Source organism: Palaemon carinicauda, chromosome 32, assembly GCF_036898095.1.
Source record: "Palaemon carinicauda isolate YSFRI2023 chromosome 32, ASM3689809v2, whole genome shotgun sequence".
In the NCBI taxonomy this organism is placed as follows: Eukaryota; Metazoa; Arthropoda; class Malacostraca; order Decapoda; family Palaemonidae; genus Palaemon; species Palaemon carinicauda.
This window is the reverse complement of record NC_090756.1, coordinates 81,028,940-81,047,847: the sequence shown is the minus strand read 5'-3', so window position 1 is coordinate 81,047,847 and position 18,908 is coordinate 81,028,940. Positions and strand designations below refer to the sequence as shown.

The 18,908-nt window shown below is 42.1% G+C and overlaps 1 protein-coding gene across 1 annotated transcript in view; it reads right to left on the bottom strand.

Moving 5' to 3' along the window:
- Positions 1-18,908, bottom strand: part of Smu1 (Smu1 spliceosomal factor) — a 189,081-nt gene that overhangs the window by 11,095 nt on the left and 159,078 nt on the right. The window contains exon 9 of the mRNA XM_068356315.1: positions 1,301-1,487. Coding sequence (XP_068212416.1) covers positions 1,301-1,487 — 187 coding nt within the window. The remainder of the gene's footprint in view (positions 1-1,300; positions 1,488-18,908) is intronic.

Sequence of the window (18,908 nt, the reverse complement as noted above, 5' to 3'; positions counted from 1 at the left end):
CTATCAACATACTTTTGAAATTTTTCTCTTCACGACAACTAAAGCAGTAGACTCTCTCTGCAAATCGCTTCATCCAGGGAGAAGTTGTAAACCACAGGAGGAAGCAACCACCACCCACCATCTACCAATTTTTGAGCTAGCCCAATAGTACCATCCTCATCTGTCTAACATTATTTGATGCTGACATTTTGACTGATCTAAGTTTCATCAAGATAAATTACTGGCCTTGGACATTCTCTGGTTTTGTTGCTTTAGAGTTCCATTAGTAATTTGTTTCAAGCAGCTGCTATGTTTGATTACTCAATCGATGCTACTATAATTTTTCTTTTATCTGAATGCCATACTTTTCTGTAATTTTCCTCCAATAAAATCCACTGGTGGCTCCCTTAGTCTCTATAGCAGCCAATCAAGTGTAAGCAGCTCTCCTCCTTTGTAATGGGCAAGAATTTCTCCTCTTATCATTTCCTTGTCGAAACCATCAATCCTGCAAAGGACAGTCAATTGACGATTTCAATTTAGTGGCGATTGAGTTATTCCACCTCCATTTCTCTTGCCTGGAGTCTGATCCTGTTGATTAAGCTTTGAAAAACATTTGTTGCCTAGGAGGTTCCCTCTACTATTTCTTCTATCAGGTCTGTCGTATCCTTATTGAAATACTTGGAACACATTATGGGCAATATTCCTCGCTTAGCTGATGAGTAGGGCCTGAAACTGCTGGCCTACCAATGGTAGGGATAGGGGTGTTTCTGGATGCTATCCTCCCCCTCTCAATGCATGAGGAATTATGAATTTTGTATGATCATTCAACTCTGGCTCAAGATAATGACAGAGCTACCAGCTGTATAAATGATATCATGAAAGGAGGGAGGGGGGGGATAGGATGGGATAGTGGGATTGGTTAAGGAGGATGTGGGAATAACCAAGTGATTTCTTAAAATTGTTTGACTATAAGGCTGGCCCAAAGGCTAAGGACAAAAGTGGAAGTCATAAATCAAACTATAGTAGTGGGTGATGCTGCAAAGAACATTCTGTGCACTGCTTATAATGCATCTAGCAAAGACTGCTGTGGGTAAAAGACAGAATAAAATGATCTTAATGTTGAGCAATAACTCCCAACAACATTTTCAAAATTATTTAAACATTTTAATCAAAGATAATGCCCAATCCTTTACCAGTGAAGATTATTAGTTCAGATAAAATATTCTCTAACTACTACCTGAAAGTTATTTTCTCAATATGAAAAGTTTTTCTTTTTGCTAAACAATAGCTACAGCAAGCACTTCATAAACAGAATACTCACCTGCATGTTCATAATTGTCACAGTGTTTGAACGATTACAAACAACTATGTGATCAGGATTTTTCGGAAGAATATGAACGGAATATACTGGGAGATCAACAGAAGTAACACCAGCCAGAGATTTAAACGTTGCTATGCATTCTGTAGTTTTTACAGACCACACTTTTACCGTTCCATCTGATGATGCACTAGAAAGCAATGAAGATTAAAAAATATTAAGTTGATACAGAAATTCATAAATTAATACAGGCATACATTAAGTTAAGTATCATTATCATTATTATTACTAGCTAAGCTACAACCATAGTTGGAAAAGGAGGATGCTATAAGCCCTAGAATGTTAAACTTTAACCAAGCACTTGGCCATCTCCAGCATATGCATTCATCACATCTCATCAGCTTTTTATGTTCAGAGTAAATAAAGAGGGGTATACAGTGAACCCTCGTTTATCGTGGTAGATAGGTTCCAGACCCGGCCGCGATAGGTGAAAATCCGCGAAGTAGTGACACCATATTTACCTATTTATTTAACATGTATATTCAGACTTTTAAAACCTTCCCTTGTACGTAGTACTGTTAACAAACTACCCTTTAATGTGCAGAACACTTAATGCATGTACTAACGTACCCTAAACTAAAACAGGCACAAATATTAAGGGCGACTTTATATCATGCTTTTCCTAAACACGCCAAAAAGCACGATAAAAAATGGCAACCAATGTTTTGTTTACGTTTATCTCTGATTATAATGAAGAAACAAACGCATTTACACATCTGTGTATAGGTTAGTTTGTGCATCAATTATATTGATTATTCAGTACAGTATGTTGATTTGGTTATTACTAATGTTTTACTTAATTTTTCTTAGGACTTCCAAATGAAATGTTTTTCTTTATGATGCCGCCTGAAACGACGGCGTCATAAAGTACGCTCAGTAAACAAACTAAGGAATTTAACGCGCATGATGAAAGTGATAAATAATGATATTACAGTAAAAGCTTTAATAAAATATGTTATTACAAATATTATTTACCGTATCTATATAAAATCATACATACGTAGCAAAGCAGGAAAACAATCTACGAGAGAGAGAGAGAGAGAGAGAGAGGAGAGAGAGAGAGAGAGAGAGAGAGAGAGAGAGAGAGAGAGAGAGAGAGAGAGAGAGATTGTTTTACATACGTAAATGTAAATTTAAAAAAAAAAAAATAGCCCCATTTCATATAAAATAGATTACAAATATTTTACTTTATCATATTACAGTAGTCTGTATAATACTATAAAGTTCAGTACAGTATGTTGTTGTTAAAGTCGTGGCGATGAAATTCTCACGAAACAAAAACACGCCATTTGAGTACAACAGCTGATTCTCTCTCTCTCTCTCTCTCTCTCTCTCTCTCTCTCTCTCTCTCTCTCTCTCTCTTCGTGTTATACAATACTTACATTTAGATGAAGAAACTAAAATTAGTTTTCTTAGTGTCAATTAAATACGAAACGAAATAATTAGGCCGAGTCTACATCCATTTCAATCAGAGCTAAAAACACTGCATCCGATTTCATCAGCAAACCACTATTTTTTGGGAAATATCATTTTATTCTAGAAAATTGCCACTCTTTAAATAGTTAATTGCACATTAAGAAAGCGTGTACTTTTGTTTTTAAATTTCGGGTTTGTTTTAAAAATCGAGTATTGTTGACTTCTTTTTTTTTTTTACTTTTGGCTGTGATTAGATCAGCTGTCATCTAGCTGCCGCTCTTGAGTGTGTACGAATACACTAACAAAGTATCATTTATACCATTTCTTAACTTATTCAAACCCTCTACAGTATACAGTTGATATTACATAAGCACCAATGTGTTATAACCTATCAAATTTTTTTGTTTATTACATTTAAACCCCCCTCTCTCTCTCTCTCTCTCTCTCTCTCTCTCTCTCTCTCTCTCTCTCTCTCTCTCTCTCTCTCTCTCTCTCTCTCTCTCTCTCTCTGTGGGCTACTTTTCACTACCTCCCATTCCTTACCTCTCTCTATCTCTCTAACAAATGATATCTTTGTTGCTCCTCAAAGTTTCATTTATATTGAAAATCAATCACGATTCAATTTTCCTTACTTTCTCCAATCTCGCACCATCGGTCACATCGCGGTATTTTCGATATTTCTGGAAAATCCGCGATATATGTATATACATGGGTTATGAAAAAAATCCGCGAAGTGGTGAATCCGCAATGGTCGAACCGCGAAGTAGCGAGGGTTCACTGTATTACCTAAATATGGCTCTAAAAGGGTACCACCTAATGAGTGCCTTTTGAACCCCATTATAAGAAAAAATAAAGGGTACCACCTTGCATTGTCCTTGAGGATTAGCTTTGCCATTACATATAGAAGTAGTCTAGAAATACAGGATAAAGAGCTAAGGGATGGTAAGGAAAAAAAAGTATATCAGCATAGCTGAAATTTAATCATTTATAAAATGGTGTCGGAACTTACTGGCAGGTGCTGGGAAAGCCCTGGCTCTTTCACAACACTCTGGGTAGCCGCCTAGGACAAGCAGGGTTGTTGAGGAGGGAAGTAAAAATTAAAGACTCAGGTTTGTATAATTAGGGAAAATACATATCATTTTTAAAATTTGTGATTTGTTCCTACACAACCGCAACCTTCGTCATCAAATGAGCGACTTATCCTAAGGAGAGAAGAAGTCCCAACAACCAAGATAGCTGGTTTAAAATCACAGGAAGTGGGAAGAACACTTGGACCCAAAGAGGTGTATAAGTGCCAACTCCCACTTCTTAATAATCTGAGAAAAGATTCAGAGGATATGTCATCTGTTATTTAAGCTAAATTTAAAGTAATGGGTATATAGATTCCCCTCCATCCTTTCCCTCATAAAGAGGACAGGACTTTTATCTATATATTATAGACAAGTTGCTTGGTACATCAACGTCAGATCCAGCAAAGAAAGGCACGACCACTGCACACCAAGAGAGGGGAAAGAAAAAAGGAAAAAGTGCCCGATATTCTTACTTCTCATCCCAGACTAATGTTGCTTAGATGAGATGCTTCTCGTCATATGAAGGAGCTATGGTATGTACGCTAGAGCCTGCTAAGAAAGTACAGTACCATAGGTCTTAACGAGAAGACGAAAAAACACTTGTGGGTATACTCTCACAGATAATGGGCTGTAAAGGTTATTTGTCATTTCCACACTATTGCTTTCAAAACGTACGCCACTAACAGGTTCTTTTTAGGGGCTAACGTTGAACAAGTCCCTCCGACTTTGAGAGTTTATACTTGAGGCAGTCCTGGATCTTCAACTGACTTGGGGTATGCTCTCTTAAGCCAGAAGAATATGGTATTACTGGATATTTTATTTTTATACCTGCTTGAACTAATTAACAGATTCTGGTTCTACGGCCTGAAGGACTGAATCAATTTTAGGTTGCGTCTAAGTGCCCTCATAGAACAAAGAAGCAAATCTTCTGGATAACTGGTAGCATTGCTAAGGGAGGAGCTGTTGCCACAAAAAGAGACTTTCCTCTATCACTCACAATGACTAAAAACATGTGAGATACCGTAGAGCTCAGCTACTCGCTTCTCTAAAGCTAAAGCAATGAGAAAGACTGCATTAAGTGTGAGATCCTTGCTGTAAAGGTTCATATGGAGCTCTTTTGAGTGACCTAAAACCTCTAGACACATTGCAGGTGGGAAGCTTGAATTCTCATGACGGGCAAGCATACTCGAGGCTCCTCATGAATATCGACAATTCCTACGACGAGGAAATGTCTAAGTGCTTCAGTCCAAAGACCTGGCTCAAGGCTGAGCAATAGCTTTTCACTGCTGAGACTGAAATGAGCTTCTTTTGGTGAGGGAAGATGAAAAAGTCAGCAAACAACTGCAGAGAGGCTTCAACCGGAGAAGTAACCTTTCCATGACACCAATTGTAAAAGATGCCTCACTTTACTTTATAGACGGAAGTAAAGGATCTTTGCAGACATTCAGACATCTCCTATGTAGTCTCTCGCAAAAAGCCTTTCGCTCAGAGAAGCTGCATTGTCTCCACCCAAAAAGTGACAGGGATGTCACAAAGTTGTGTTACATCTGCAAGTGGGATTGGCAAAACAAGCTGGGTTAACGGGTCTTTGTACCATTTGGGAACAACCAGGGTTACCTTTAGTTTAGGGGTAGTCAGCACCCTGTTGGTTACTCTTCATATCAGGCAAAAAAGCAGAAAAGCATATATGTCTACATTGTTCCAAGGAAGTTTAAAAGCCTACTCTAGGGCTACTGACGGGTCTGGGACTGGTGAGCAGAAGACTGAGAGTTTCTTGCTAAGCATAGTGGCGAATGTGTCCATTGAAGGGCATCCTGAAAAGTAAAAAGATTCCTTGTTACTAGAGGATGAAGAGGTCAATCTGCTGCTCCTACTTGTTCCTAGCAACCGAGTTTGTCAGTAATTACATTCCTTTTGCCTGTAATAAATCTTGCAGATAACTACAATGTTTTTTTGATTGCTTCACCTCCTCATAGGGGCTGTAATAAAGTGCAGTACTTCTTTGTTTATTGGCTTTGGCCACTATAGTACTGTAGTGGGGTCACTCATCAATGGCCAGATATCTCAAGAGACATATGCCGTTGGCCTGACCCTGTGCCAAGACAAATGTTAACATGTTAGTAAACACTTGGGGTGTGGAAGACAGTCCACAGCACATGATTTTGAACTGAAATACCTTTCCCAAGGAAAAAGTAGAGGTACTTTTTGGTGTACTGATGGATTGGGATCTGAAAGTAGCAGAATCTACCGAGACCTAGAATTTTGGGAGGGTTATCGTGACCTTATTAGAGATTTATGGGTGCATAAGGGCCTTTATGAAGTTCGACATAACCTTGAGGCTCTTGCCCGGGGAGACCTAATATGCATTGATCTAGAGCATGCTGATCTAGTGCATGGGGTTCTAGCATGTGGGGACCCAGTGTGTGTGAGGATCTAGTGCATGGGGATCTAGCACGTGGAGTTCTAACATATTGTGATTACCAAGAATCCTGAGAAAGTGGAGACCTAGTTTGCGAAGGAACTACGTTTGAAGATTCAGCACAGGAAGTTAGTACTTCTAGGAAAAGCGAGTGAAGACCTTGTTCGAGGGAAATGATTGCATGAATTCCTTTACGTGTGGGGACCTTCCATGTGGACAGCTAGCACGAGGGAAATTCACTTGTGAAGACAATGCAAGTGAAGTGTTAGTACGTAGAAACTTAGGTTGTGGTGAGCTGGAATGAGATGTTCTTAATTCTCTACCTTTACTAGGTGATCATATACATGTAGAGGATGATGCACATAAAGAATATCATGCCCGAGAAGATGATAACACGTGAGGAACTATTCCGTGAAGATCGTGAGTGAGGAGATCATGTACAGGAAAGTGATCTTGCATGTGACGGAAATGAACCTGCACACAGGGAACTAACCTCTGGTGATTGGGCGCATAAAGAACCCTCAACAGAGAATCATTCGAGTAAAGTCCTTGTGACGTGTGCTCATAAGTGACTGGAATTGATGTAGCTATCTGTTGCAAGGTCTTTCTCTCCCTCTGCATTGAGTTCTTCCTAAAGTCTTGTCATTCGATGAAGTGAGAGGAAAGCTCTCCTAATCATGTACATGTGAAGGGGCGGGATGAATCCGAAAAGACCTACAGCCTTCTCTCTTCACCCTTGGGAGAAAGGCAGCAAAGGACTAGTTCAAAGATGCAGGGCTGGAAGGAGGAGAGCGAGGAGAATACCTCTCCTCCTCAGAAGATGTTGTCTGTGGCAATGGCTTCACCAAAGGTGAGGATTGATGATCAATTTCCCGTCTGGCAAGCCGGGCCTAATCGATGGAAATCTGTCAGGAACTCCTGCAGAAGGAACAGCAAAAGTGAAAGGTGTTACAGCTATAGACTTGGGAGTCCTAGCAGAGGCTAGGACTTGAAGCAGCTTATCCCTTGATGGAGTGCCTTCAATTCCTAAATCACGACAACGTTTTCAGGGCCTGGTCCTTGGAGATGTTGTTGGCAACTGTAAGGATGAGGTCAGCACAAGAAGAAGGGTGGCTAATATTGCCTTTGCTGGAGAGAGTAATATTGCCATCTCACCTCAAAGTTTTTCTTAGGGAAGGTCGGAATCACTTTCTTCCTCAGATCACTGCTGGAGGAAGATGAAGGAGCAGAGACTCAAGCACCTGAGGTTGAGAATTGAGTTTGAAAGTTACTTATAGAAGACTCTGAAACCAAAGAATCCCTCTTGGACTTCTTCCTCTTCTTACCGTACTCGAACCATTACACCGGTGACCACGCCCTACATTCGACACAGGAGGATGTCTGCGAGCAGGCATAAGGAATGGGGATCCACACCTGAACATGATAAATACTGCGTAGAATGTCAATAAATGGAAGTAATGACAGTAGGTTAACTTTTATTCGTAAAAGTAGTGAACAAAATCAATATGAAATATAAAAAGTATCTAAGGCATGAAAATGATATCATTTTGTAGAAATGATAAGTCAGAAAATAAGAAACAAAATAAGGAAATAACAAAATGTTATTTTTATTAGTAAAATAAATTTTTGAATATACTTACCCGATAATCATGTAGCTGTCAACTCCGTTGCCCGACAGAATTCTACGGGAGGGATACGCCAGCTATCACTATACTAGAAGGGGGTGTACTCACCAGCGCCACCTGTGGCCAGGTACTACAGTACTTCTTGTTGACACCTCCTCAATTTTTCCTCGGTCCACTGGTTCTCTATGGGGAGGAAGGGAGGGTCAATTAAATCATGATTATCGGGTAAGTATATTCAAAAATTTATTTTACTAATAAAAATAACATTTTTCAATATTAAACTTACCCGATAATCATGTAGCTGATTCACACCCAGGGGGGTGGGTGAAAACCAGTGTACATGACTAAAGGATAGCTAAGTATCCCGTATTTCATATAATCAGTTATCTCAAAATAACAATGAAATAATAAGTACCTGGTAAGGAAGTCGACTTGAACCGTTACTCTGCCTTTATTAAGTTCGTCTTCCTTACTGAGCGCAGCGTTCCTCTTAGGAGGCTGAATCAACTCTAAGGTGCTAAAGTATATAGGGCTGCAACCCCTACTAAAGGACCTCTACACAACCTCTAACCCAGGCGCTTCTCAAGAATGAATTGACCACCCGCCAAATCAAAAGGATGCGGAAGGCTTCTTAGCCTACCGTAACAACCATAAAAACAACAATAAAAGCATTCAAGAGAAAGGTTAAAAAAGGTTATGGGATTAAGGGAATGTAGTGGCTGAGCCCTCACCTACTACTGCACTCGCTGCTACGAATGGTCCCAGGGTGTAGCAGTTCTCGTAAAGAGACTGGACATCTTTAAGATAAAATGATGCAAACACTGACTTGCTCCTCCAATAAGTTGCATCCATTATGCTCTGCAGAGAACGGTTTTTATTAAAGGCCATCGAAGTGGCTACGGCTCTCACTTCGTGGGTCCTTACCTTCAGCAAAGCAAGGTCTTCCTCCTTCAAGTGAGAATGGGCTTCTCTAATCAGAAGCCTTATATAATACGAAACCCCATTTTTGGACATGGGCATCGAAGGTTTCTTGATTGCACACCATAAGGCTTCTGACTGTCCTCGAATAGGTTTAGACCTATTAAGATAATATTTCAGAGCTCTGACAGGGCAAAGAACTCTTTCTAGCTCGTTACCTACCATGTTGGAAAGGCTAGGAATTTCAAACGATCTAGGCCAAGGACGTGAAGGAAGTTCATTCTTAGCTAAGAATCCGAGCTGTAAAGAACATGTCGCAGATTCGGATGTGAACCCAATGTTCTTGCTGAAGGCATGAACCTCACTGACTCTTTTAGCTGTCGCAAGGCAGACGAGAAAAAGAGTCTTGAGGGTAAGGTCCTTGAAGGAAGCTGACTGGAGAGGTTCGAACCTAGGCGACATAAGGAACCTTAAGACTACGTCTAGATTCCAGCCTGGAGTGGGTAAACGACGTTCTTTAGAAGTCTCAAAAGACTTAAGGATGTCTTGAAGGTCCTTGTTGGAAGAAAGGTCCAAACCTCTGTGGCGGAGAACTGAAGCCAACATACTCCTGTACCCTTTAATCGTAGGAGCTGAAAGGGATCTCTCATTCCTTAGATGTAATAGGAAGTCAGCTATTTGGGTTACAGAGGTATTATTATTATTATTACTATCCAAGCTACAACCCTAGTTGGAAAAGCAAGATGCTATAAGCCCAGGGGCTCCAACAGGGAAAAATAGCCCAGTGAGGAAAGGAAATAAGGAAATAAATAAATGAAGAGAACAAATTAACAATAAATCATTCTAAAACAAGTAACAACGTCAAAACAGACATGTCATATATAAACTATTAACAACATCAAAAACAAATATGTCATAAATAAACTATAAAAAGACTCATGTCCGCCTGGTCAACAAAAAAGCATTTGCTCCAACTTTGAACTTTTGAAGTTCTACTGATTCAACCACCCGATTAGGAAGATCATTCCACAACTTGGTAACAGCTGGAATAAAACTTCTAGAATACTGCGTAGTATTGAGTCTCGTGATGAAGAAGGCCTGGCTATTAGAATTAACTGCCTGCCTAGTATTACGAACAGGATAGAATTGTCCAGGGAGATCTGAATGTAAAGGATGGTCAGAATTATGAAAAATCTTATGCAACATGCATAATGAACTAATTGAACGACGGTGCCAGAGATTAATATCTAGATCAGGAATAAGAAATTTAATCGACCGTAAGTTTCTGTCCAACAAATTAAGATGAGAATCAGCAGCTGAGGACCAGACAGGAGAACAATACTCAAAACAAGGTAGAATGAAAGAATTAAAACACTTCTTCAGAATAGATTGATCACCGAAAATCTTGAAAGACTTTCTCAATAAGCCAATTTTTTGTGCAATTGAAGAAGACACAGACCTTATATGTTTCTCAAAAGGTATTGGTAGAGGAAACTGCATTGGCTCTACACCAGCTCCGGAAGACTTCCCACTTGGATTGGTAGACTCTACGAGTGGATACCCTCCTTGCTCTGGCAATCGCACTGGCTGCCTCCTTCGAAAAGCCTCTAGCTCTAGCGAATCTTTCGACAGTCTGAAGGCAGTCAGCCGAAGAGCGTGGAGGTTTGGGTGCAACTTGTCTACGTGAGGTTGACGTAGAAGGTCCACTCTTAGAGGGAGAGTCCTGGGGATGTCGACCAGCCATTGTAGTACCTCTGTGAACCATTCTCTTGCAGGCCAAAGGGGAGCAACCAGCGTCAGCCGTGTCCCTTCGTGCGAGATGAACTTCTGAAGGACTTTGTTTATGATCTTGAACGGTGGGAATGCGTAAAGGTCGAGATGGGACCAATTCAGCAGAAAAGCATCCACATGAACTGCTGCTGGGTCTGGAACTGGGAAACAGTACAAAGGAAGCCTCTTGGTCATGGAGGTGGCAAAAAGATCTATTGTCGGCTGACCCCACAAGGTCCAAAGTCTGTTGCACACGCTCTTGTGAAGGGTCCATTCCGTGGGGATGACCTGATCTTTTCTGCTTAGGCGATCTGCTGAGACGTTCATGTTGCCCTGAATGAACCTCGTAACTAGGGTGAGGTTTAGACTTCTTGACCAAATGAGGAGGTCCCTTGCTATCTCGTACAGGCTCCTCGAATGGGTCCCTCCCTGCTTGGAGATGTAAGCCAAGGCTGTGGTGTTGTCGGAGTTCACCTCCACCACCTTGCCTAGCAGGAGGGACTTGAAGTTCAATAGGGCCAAATGAACTGCCAGTAGCTCCTTGCAGTTGATGTGGAGCGTTTCCTGTTCCTTGTTCCACGTTCCCGAGCACTCCTGTCCGTTCAAGGTCGCGCCCCAGCCCGAGTCTGATGCATCCGAGAAGAGATGAAGATTGGGGGTCTGAATCGCCAACGATAGGCCCTCCCTGAGAAGGAGATTGGTCTTCCACCACAAGAGAGTGGTCTTCATCTCTTTGGTGACCGGGATAGAGACTGCTTCGAGCGTCAAATCCTTGTCCCAATGAGCTGCTAGATGGAATTGGAGAGGGCGGAGGTGGAGTCTCCCTAGCTCGATGAACAGGGCTAACGATGAAAGGGTCCCTGTGAGACTCATCCACTGTCTCACCGAGCAACTGCTCCTCTTCAGCATGCTCAGGATGCAATCTAGGGCTTGGCTTATCCTTGGGGCCGATGGAAAAGCCCGAAAATCCTGACTCCGAATCTCCATTCCCAGGTAAACAATGGATTGGGAGGGAATGAGCTGGGACTTTTCTAAGTTGACTAACAGACCCAGTTCCTTGATCAAGTCCAAAGTCCAGTTGAGACTCTCCAGACAGCGACGACTCGTGGAGGCTCTCAACAGCCAGTCGTCTAAATAAAGGGAGGCTCTGATGTCCGATAAGTGGAGGAATTTTGCAATATTCCTCATCAGATGCGTAAACACCATAGGAGCTGTGCTTAGGCCAAAACACAGGGCTTGGAATTGGTACACAACCTTTCCAAAAACGAATCTCAGGAAAGGTTGGGAGTCTGGATGAATAGGAACGTGAAAGTAAGCATCTTTCAGATCCAACGAGACCATCCAGTCCTCCTGCCTGACCGCTGCTAGGACCGACTTCGTCGTCTCCATAGTGAACGTCTGCTTGGTGACATAAGCATTGAGCGTGCTGACGTCCAGCACCGGTCTCCAACCTCCTGTCTTCTTGGCCACCAGAAAGAGACGGTTGTAGAAGCCCGGGGATTGATGGTCCCTGACTATAACCACTGCCTTCTTCTGTAACAGGAGCGACACCTCCTGGTACAACGCTAGCCTCTTGTCCTTTTCCTTGTAGTTGGGAGAGAGGTTGATGGGAGAAGTGGTCAGAGGGGGTTTGCGGCAGAATGGTATCCTGTAACCCTCCCTCAGCCACCTGACAGACTGGGCGTCTGCACCTCTCTTTTCCCAGGCTTGCCAGAAGATCTTGAGTCTGGCTCCTACTGCTGTCTGGAGAGGAGGAGAGTCAGTGTTTGCCTTTTGAAGTCTTGGAACCTTTCCTAGACTTGCTCCTGGAAGAGTCTGGACGGGAGCTTCCTCGGCTGGGGGCTCTACCACGAAAGGGCGGAATAAACCTCGTAGCAGGAGTATCAGCCACTGGGGTGCGATAAGTCCTGGGGACTGAGGGAGCAACCTTAGTCTTACGAGCTGAAGAGGCCACAAGATCATGAGTGTCCTTTTGAATCAGGGCCGCAGACAAGTCCTTGACAAGCTCTTCGGGAAACAAGAACTTACAGAGCGGAGCGAAAAGGAGTTGAGACCTTTGACAAGGTGTGATGCTGGAAGAAAGGAAGGTACAAAGTTGCTCCCTTTTCTTAAGAACTCCTGACACAAACATTGAAGCAAGCTCGCCAGATCCATCCCTAATAGCTTTATCCATGCAGGACATTAAAAGCATGGCCGAGTCCTTGTCCGCAGGGGAGGTCTTCTTGCTAAGGGCTCCCAGGCACCAGTCAAGAAAATTGAACATCTCAAAGGCACGAAATACACCCTTTAGGAAGTGGTCTAGATCGGAGAAGGTCCAGCAAACCTTAGAGCGCCTCATTGCTGTTCTACGAGGAGAGTCGACCAAACTTGAGAAGTCAGCCTGGGCAAAGGCAGGTACTCCCAAGCCTGGTTCCTCTCCTGTGGCATACCATACGCCCGCTTTAGAAGTGAGCTTAGTCGGCGGGAACATAAAGGAAGTCTTCCCTAGTTGCTGCTTAGACTGCAACCACTCCCCTAAAATTCTTAAAGCTCTCTTAGAGGACCTTGCAAAGACGAGCTTAGTATATGTTGACTTGACAGGCTGCATGCCCAGCGAAAACTCAGATGGCGGAGAGCGGGGGGTAGCAGAGACAAAATGGTCCGGGTATACCTCTCTGAAAAGAGCCAGGACCTTACGAAAGTCAATAGGTGGAGGAGAAGACTTGGATTCTTCCACGTCTGATGAGGGATCCAGGTGCGCAGCTTCCTCATCAGAAACCTCATCACCAGAGTGTAGCGAAGTGAGAGGTAATGGAACAGTGGTATGCTGAACAGCAGAATCTGAACAGGCGGGTGCAAAAACGCTTGTGGTTTCATCCTCAAGTCTCTGTTGATGAATTAAAACCTGAGGTTCAGGCTGCAAAGGCTGGTCAAAAAGAGTAGCGGAAGGTAGGCGCATGGGTTGAGGAGGCTGACTCCTGGCATGAGTGTCTTGACTCAAGAGTTGCGCTTGCTGTAAGGGTTGCGGATGCGCAGTAGCAGGTTCCTGAGGAACGATTTGAGGTTCCTGAGGTGTGAGCTGCGAGAGTTGAGGTAGCGGCTGCGCAGAACGCAGTTCTTGTCTCGCGAGTTGAGGTTCCTGAGGCGCAAGGCTAAGGTGTTGAGGCTCTCGCCTTGAGGAGGGTTGAGGTCGCTGCAGCGAGAGCTGAGGTGTCTGCCTCATGGATGGAAGAGGTTGTCGTACCTCAAGAGAGTGTTGCCTCACTGGTGGAACCGCAAGCGGAAGCGGAGGAAGTAAGGCATAAGCTTCCTGTTCCCATTGCTGAGGTTGCCTTAAGGAAGGCGGAGGTTGCTGCACACCGCTGGAAATTGGCAACTCAGTACGCGGTAAGGTATCCTGAGGAGCCTCAACATCGTACGCCTGGCAGACTGGACTGCGGTTAGGCGGAGCGATCGCAGGAGGAGGTGTAACCTTCTCAGCCTGACACTCACGCATTAAGACCGCAAGCTGTGACTGCATGGACTGCAGTAAAGTCAACTTGGGGTCGGCAGACACTAAGGTCTGCTGAGGCAAAGCCTTAACAGAAGAAGAGGTCTGTTGCGGCAGCACCTTACCCCTCTTAGGAGGTGTGCAGTCACCTGATGACTGCGGAGAGTCAGAGCTAATCCAATGACTGCAGCCAGGTTGTAGAGCTCTTGAGGTCTGGACTTTGCGTTTGAGAGGTCTTGAGACCTGAGTCCAGCGTTTTCTCCCTGACAATTCTTCAGCAGACGAGTAAAAGACGGGCTCAATCGTCTGCGGGTGGGAGTGACGGTCTCTGTAAGACACGCCCGCAACCACCGAGGATACTTCTGTGCGCCGATCAAGGCCTGCCGAACCCTTTTGCCCTTCGACATTGCTTCTCCCCTGGGCTTGGGAGCTTGCAAGAGGTCCCGGACTGGGAGGACGACTGGCACGCACAGAAGTACCCTCACGCACCACACTGACACTGACACTAGCACTTGGCACTGCACTGACACTAGCACTTGTCACAGCACTGGCACTATTACCTCCCACTGCACTTTTGACCTTAAGTTCCTTGACTTTGGCCATAAGAGACTTATGATCACTAACCACCGACTCCACTTTGTCACCTAAAGGCTGAATGGCACGCAAAACAACAGACATATCAGGTTGAGGGCAAATAGTAGGTTCGGGGGTAGCCACTACAGGGGGAGGAAAAGGTAGGGGATCATGAGGTGAGGAAAAAAGTGAAGAGCGAGAAGAACTCCTCCTAACTCTCTCTCTCTCTAACTTGGTTGAATATTTCAGGAATCGGACAAAATCAAGTTCCGAAAGTCCGGCGCATTCCTCACATCGATCTTCTAACTGACAGGGTCTTTCCCTACAGTCAGAACAAGCGGTGTGAGGATCTACCGAGGCCTTCGGAATACGCCTATTACAAGACCTACATCGTCTATGGGGTGGGGCTTGTGAAATGTCAGACATCTTGAATCAAAGAGTTAGCCAAGGGAGATTCCAAATCAAGCAAAAAGATCGGTAACCATTAATCAGAACTAAATAAAAGCTATCTAAGCTAATATAGAAGTTTTCCAGTATAGCGACAGCCGAAATCTGAGAGAAATACTTCACCAAAAGCCGTGAACAATACTCCAAGATCATAAGAGTATCCCAGAACGTCTTGCCGGAAGCACGACAGAGGAAAAATTGAGGAGGTGTCAACAAGAAGTACTGTAGTACCTGGCCACAGGTGGCGCTGGTGAGTACACCCCCTTCTAGTATAGTGATAGCTGGCGTATCCCTCCCGTAGAATTCTGTCGGGCAACGGAGTTGACAGCTACATGATTATCGGGTAAGTTTAATATTGAAAATTACATCTTGTGTCATAGTGTTTACAGCTTTCAGGGTTACAAATCTGGTAAGTGATTCGATATTGAGGAAATATCCTAACATCTGTGAAATGTAAACATATGAAATTATAAATTTGTAAAAAAAATAAGAGGAAGATAGACATTTTCAGGTAATTATCAATGATATAGAGATAATTTGGTGTGATTTTAGATATGAGTAACGGAATTTGATCAAACAGAGTTTTCAACAATTTGCATGACTGGTGTTCTGGTGACGCTATGTGTGAGAGTCAGAGAGGGAGAACTGGGGATGGTTGAAGAAAACATAACTACTTCACACGTTACAGGACTTCTGCGTAATTTGAGCATGTAAATCAACTTAGAGATGCGCTAAAATAGCCCTTACATAATCATGAATAAAGACTAGAATTGAAAGTGTTTCAGTTGTTGGTAGGGTGAGATGAGACGATCCCTACGTCTCTAGGCTGGGGGTGTCAGGTGGGGTCTAAGTAATTCCCCAATTAGGAGATGTCACCATTGTGATTCTATATGGCAAAATAAAAAGACTAATATAGCTCTCAACCTGTTAAGCGTCCCCCCTGGACCAGGTTGCCGCTAACGTACCGTCACGCTTTTTTTGTCCTGAGCGGTCATTTCACTAATGATCATTTTTCAGAGTTAATTTCATTTCTTTAAGCTTATAATTTGTATTTATAATTAAAGTAGGGATATTAATTAAATGGTGGAATAAAAAAAAATTTAATACTACTATTATTTCATTTCAAAAGGTCTCCATAATACTGAATATTCTAATGGGTTCTTTTTATCTTCAGTCATAAATCTTACACCAGGATCAGCAACAAAAGCAAAGGGACAAGAGTGTGTCTCTCTCTCTCTCTCTCTCTCTCTCTCTCTCTCTCTCTCTCTCTCTCTCTCTCTCTCTCTCTCTCTCTCTCTCTCTCCATATCGTTTCCTGTATAGTTTTCAAATATGTTCGTCATATATTTGTACATTATTTATCCACTTTATTTTCTCTCTCTCTCTCTCTCTCTCTCTCTCTCTCTCTCTCTCTCTCTCTCTCTCTCTCTCTCTCTCTCTCTCTCTCTCTCTCTCGGCGTTTCCTTTCCTATATAGATTTGTGAAATCTTGCTGTCCAGTCATTCGGCAATAAGAAATCCTTTTTGCTCTCAGCATCGAAAGAAAACTTTGTTTCTTCAATATCCTCATTACTGGAGGATTCCGAACTACTGCTCTCATTATCAAACAGGTTATCATTATCAAATTCCTCAACAAGAATATCATTTCATCTAAAGAAATAACCTTCCTCTTTAGACCGCTCATTGTAAAAGGAACCACAAACAACCTTTTCTGCATGAACGCCCGAAGCGCACTGAGAGGAAACCAATTTTCTAACATCAAGCTACCTTCAGAAAAATAGTTGCCAGACATCATATAAGTTTCTATTTACAGCTTACATATGCTGAGAGTGTTGCCAAGTGGTGACCCTATACTTACTATACGGGTAAACGCATTATCACAAGACTGATGACTTGAAAAAGGCAGTTAAAGTCATGACCGGAATATACAGTTGAAGGTGGTACTGAGTAGATCGTGGTCAAAGGTTTATCACGTGGGTGATGCTTAACAGGTTAAATAATCGGAAATAAAGGTTAGAATCCCAAAGACTTCGGAAGTTGGCTGAAGAATCGAGGAGGGGCTAATATAACGGAGGAGAGATTTTTTTAGTGAAATTTCTAACGTGTGATATAAGACCATATGCTGTACTCTTTTGTAGGATATATAAGTGAATTTATCTTCCATATGAAGCGATTGTGACGCAGTTCTGGTAGGCCCTGCTGCTTCTTCCGGTGCCTTGGATGACCGCGGAGGTAGCAGCAATAGGGGATTCAGCATTATGAAGCTTCATCTGTGGTGGATAATGTGGGAGGGTGGGCTGTGGCACCCTAGCAGTACCAGCCGAACTCGGTTGAGTCCCTTGTCAGGCTGGGAGGAACATAGAAAGGAGACGTCCCCTTTTTTGTTTCATTTGTTTGATGTCGGCTACCCCCCAAAATTGGGGGAAGTGCCTTGGTATATGTATGTATGTAAGATTTCTATTTGTAAATGACGTATCTGGGATATCATCGTATGTAGTACAGGGCAAGTTTTGATGTCAAGCAACATCATCGTAGCAAAGGGGTTAACCCTTGTATGGTATACTTAAGGAATGTAAATGAAATTAAACTCATGAAATCAAAGTTACTGCAAGCATGGACCGATTCAAAGCAAACTGAATAGAGTGCTGGAAAACACAAGCGGCTAATCTGGGAACTGCTGCTACTTCTTTTCTAAAGATTATAATCAAACAAAATCATAAACAATTATATACAAGACTGCTATATTTACAAATAAATATATAAATTGATGTAAATTTCCGTATATAAGATGAGCTTAAGACAAGACGAGATAAAAAATTAAGGCAATTTTTTTTTTTTTATTTATCTTATCTATAGCAAAAGGCAACTGTTAAATTACAAAACCATCGTGAATAAGCTAGGTTTTGGTTATGTAAAGATGATGTTATTACAAATGTTGTTTTACGGTATCCTCATAAATTCAAATTAAACAAAATAAAACCAATTCTTTATCCTGTTCATCCTATAGATGACACCCAAAAGAGAAATTATTCTTTTACATTCCATTGTCAATCAGAAAGAAAGAACAAATGCATTTACACATCCAATTGATAATTAATGATAGTAATGGCTTTTAATAAAAATATGACAACTGTGGTAGTCTAACATATTGATATTTCTAAGTATTTATAATAGAGATATTTTGAATAGTTAGGAAATTGCATACATTATATACGTAACTTCCAAACTTATTCAAAACATCATGTAATATATATAGCATATATACCAATACATTAGAGACTACTAGTTCTTATAGTTTACAAAGAGCCATTACTATCATTAGTTATCAATTGGATGTGTAATTGCATTTGTTGACGTATTCATTTGTTTTTGGAGATAAAAGATTAGCAAAACAATGGTTTTCCTTTCATAACAATACTATTTGTTATTTATATATATATGCTCAATAGTGGTAGCTTGAAATCAGCTGACACTATTTACATGTTATCATATGAGATTACATAAATATTTTTTTATTTTATTGATATAGAATTATTCCTTGAATAAGATATTTATCATGAAGTTACACTAATAATAACAAGATAAAAATGGTTTTATTACCTTCAGGTAAATAAATTTCGTGGTGCAAGTGTGGTTTCTGGGGTCTTTGTTACGGCCCTTCCCTTTGATGAAGGAGTTATCTAATTGGAAGACAGCCTGTGAATAGTGGTTTTCACACGCCCCCGATGTAGACATGACACTCACGAGGTGCTCGCGCGAAGGTAATAACCTCTGCATTCCATGCTTTTATTTTTCTCTGGTATATTTGGAAGATTTATATCAGAAAAGGTAGATAGAAGGACTTTT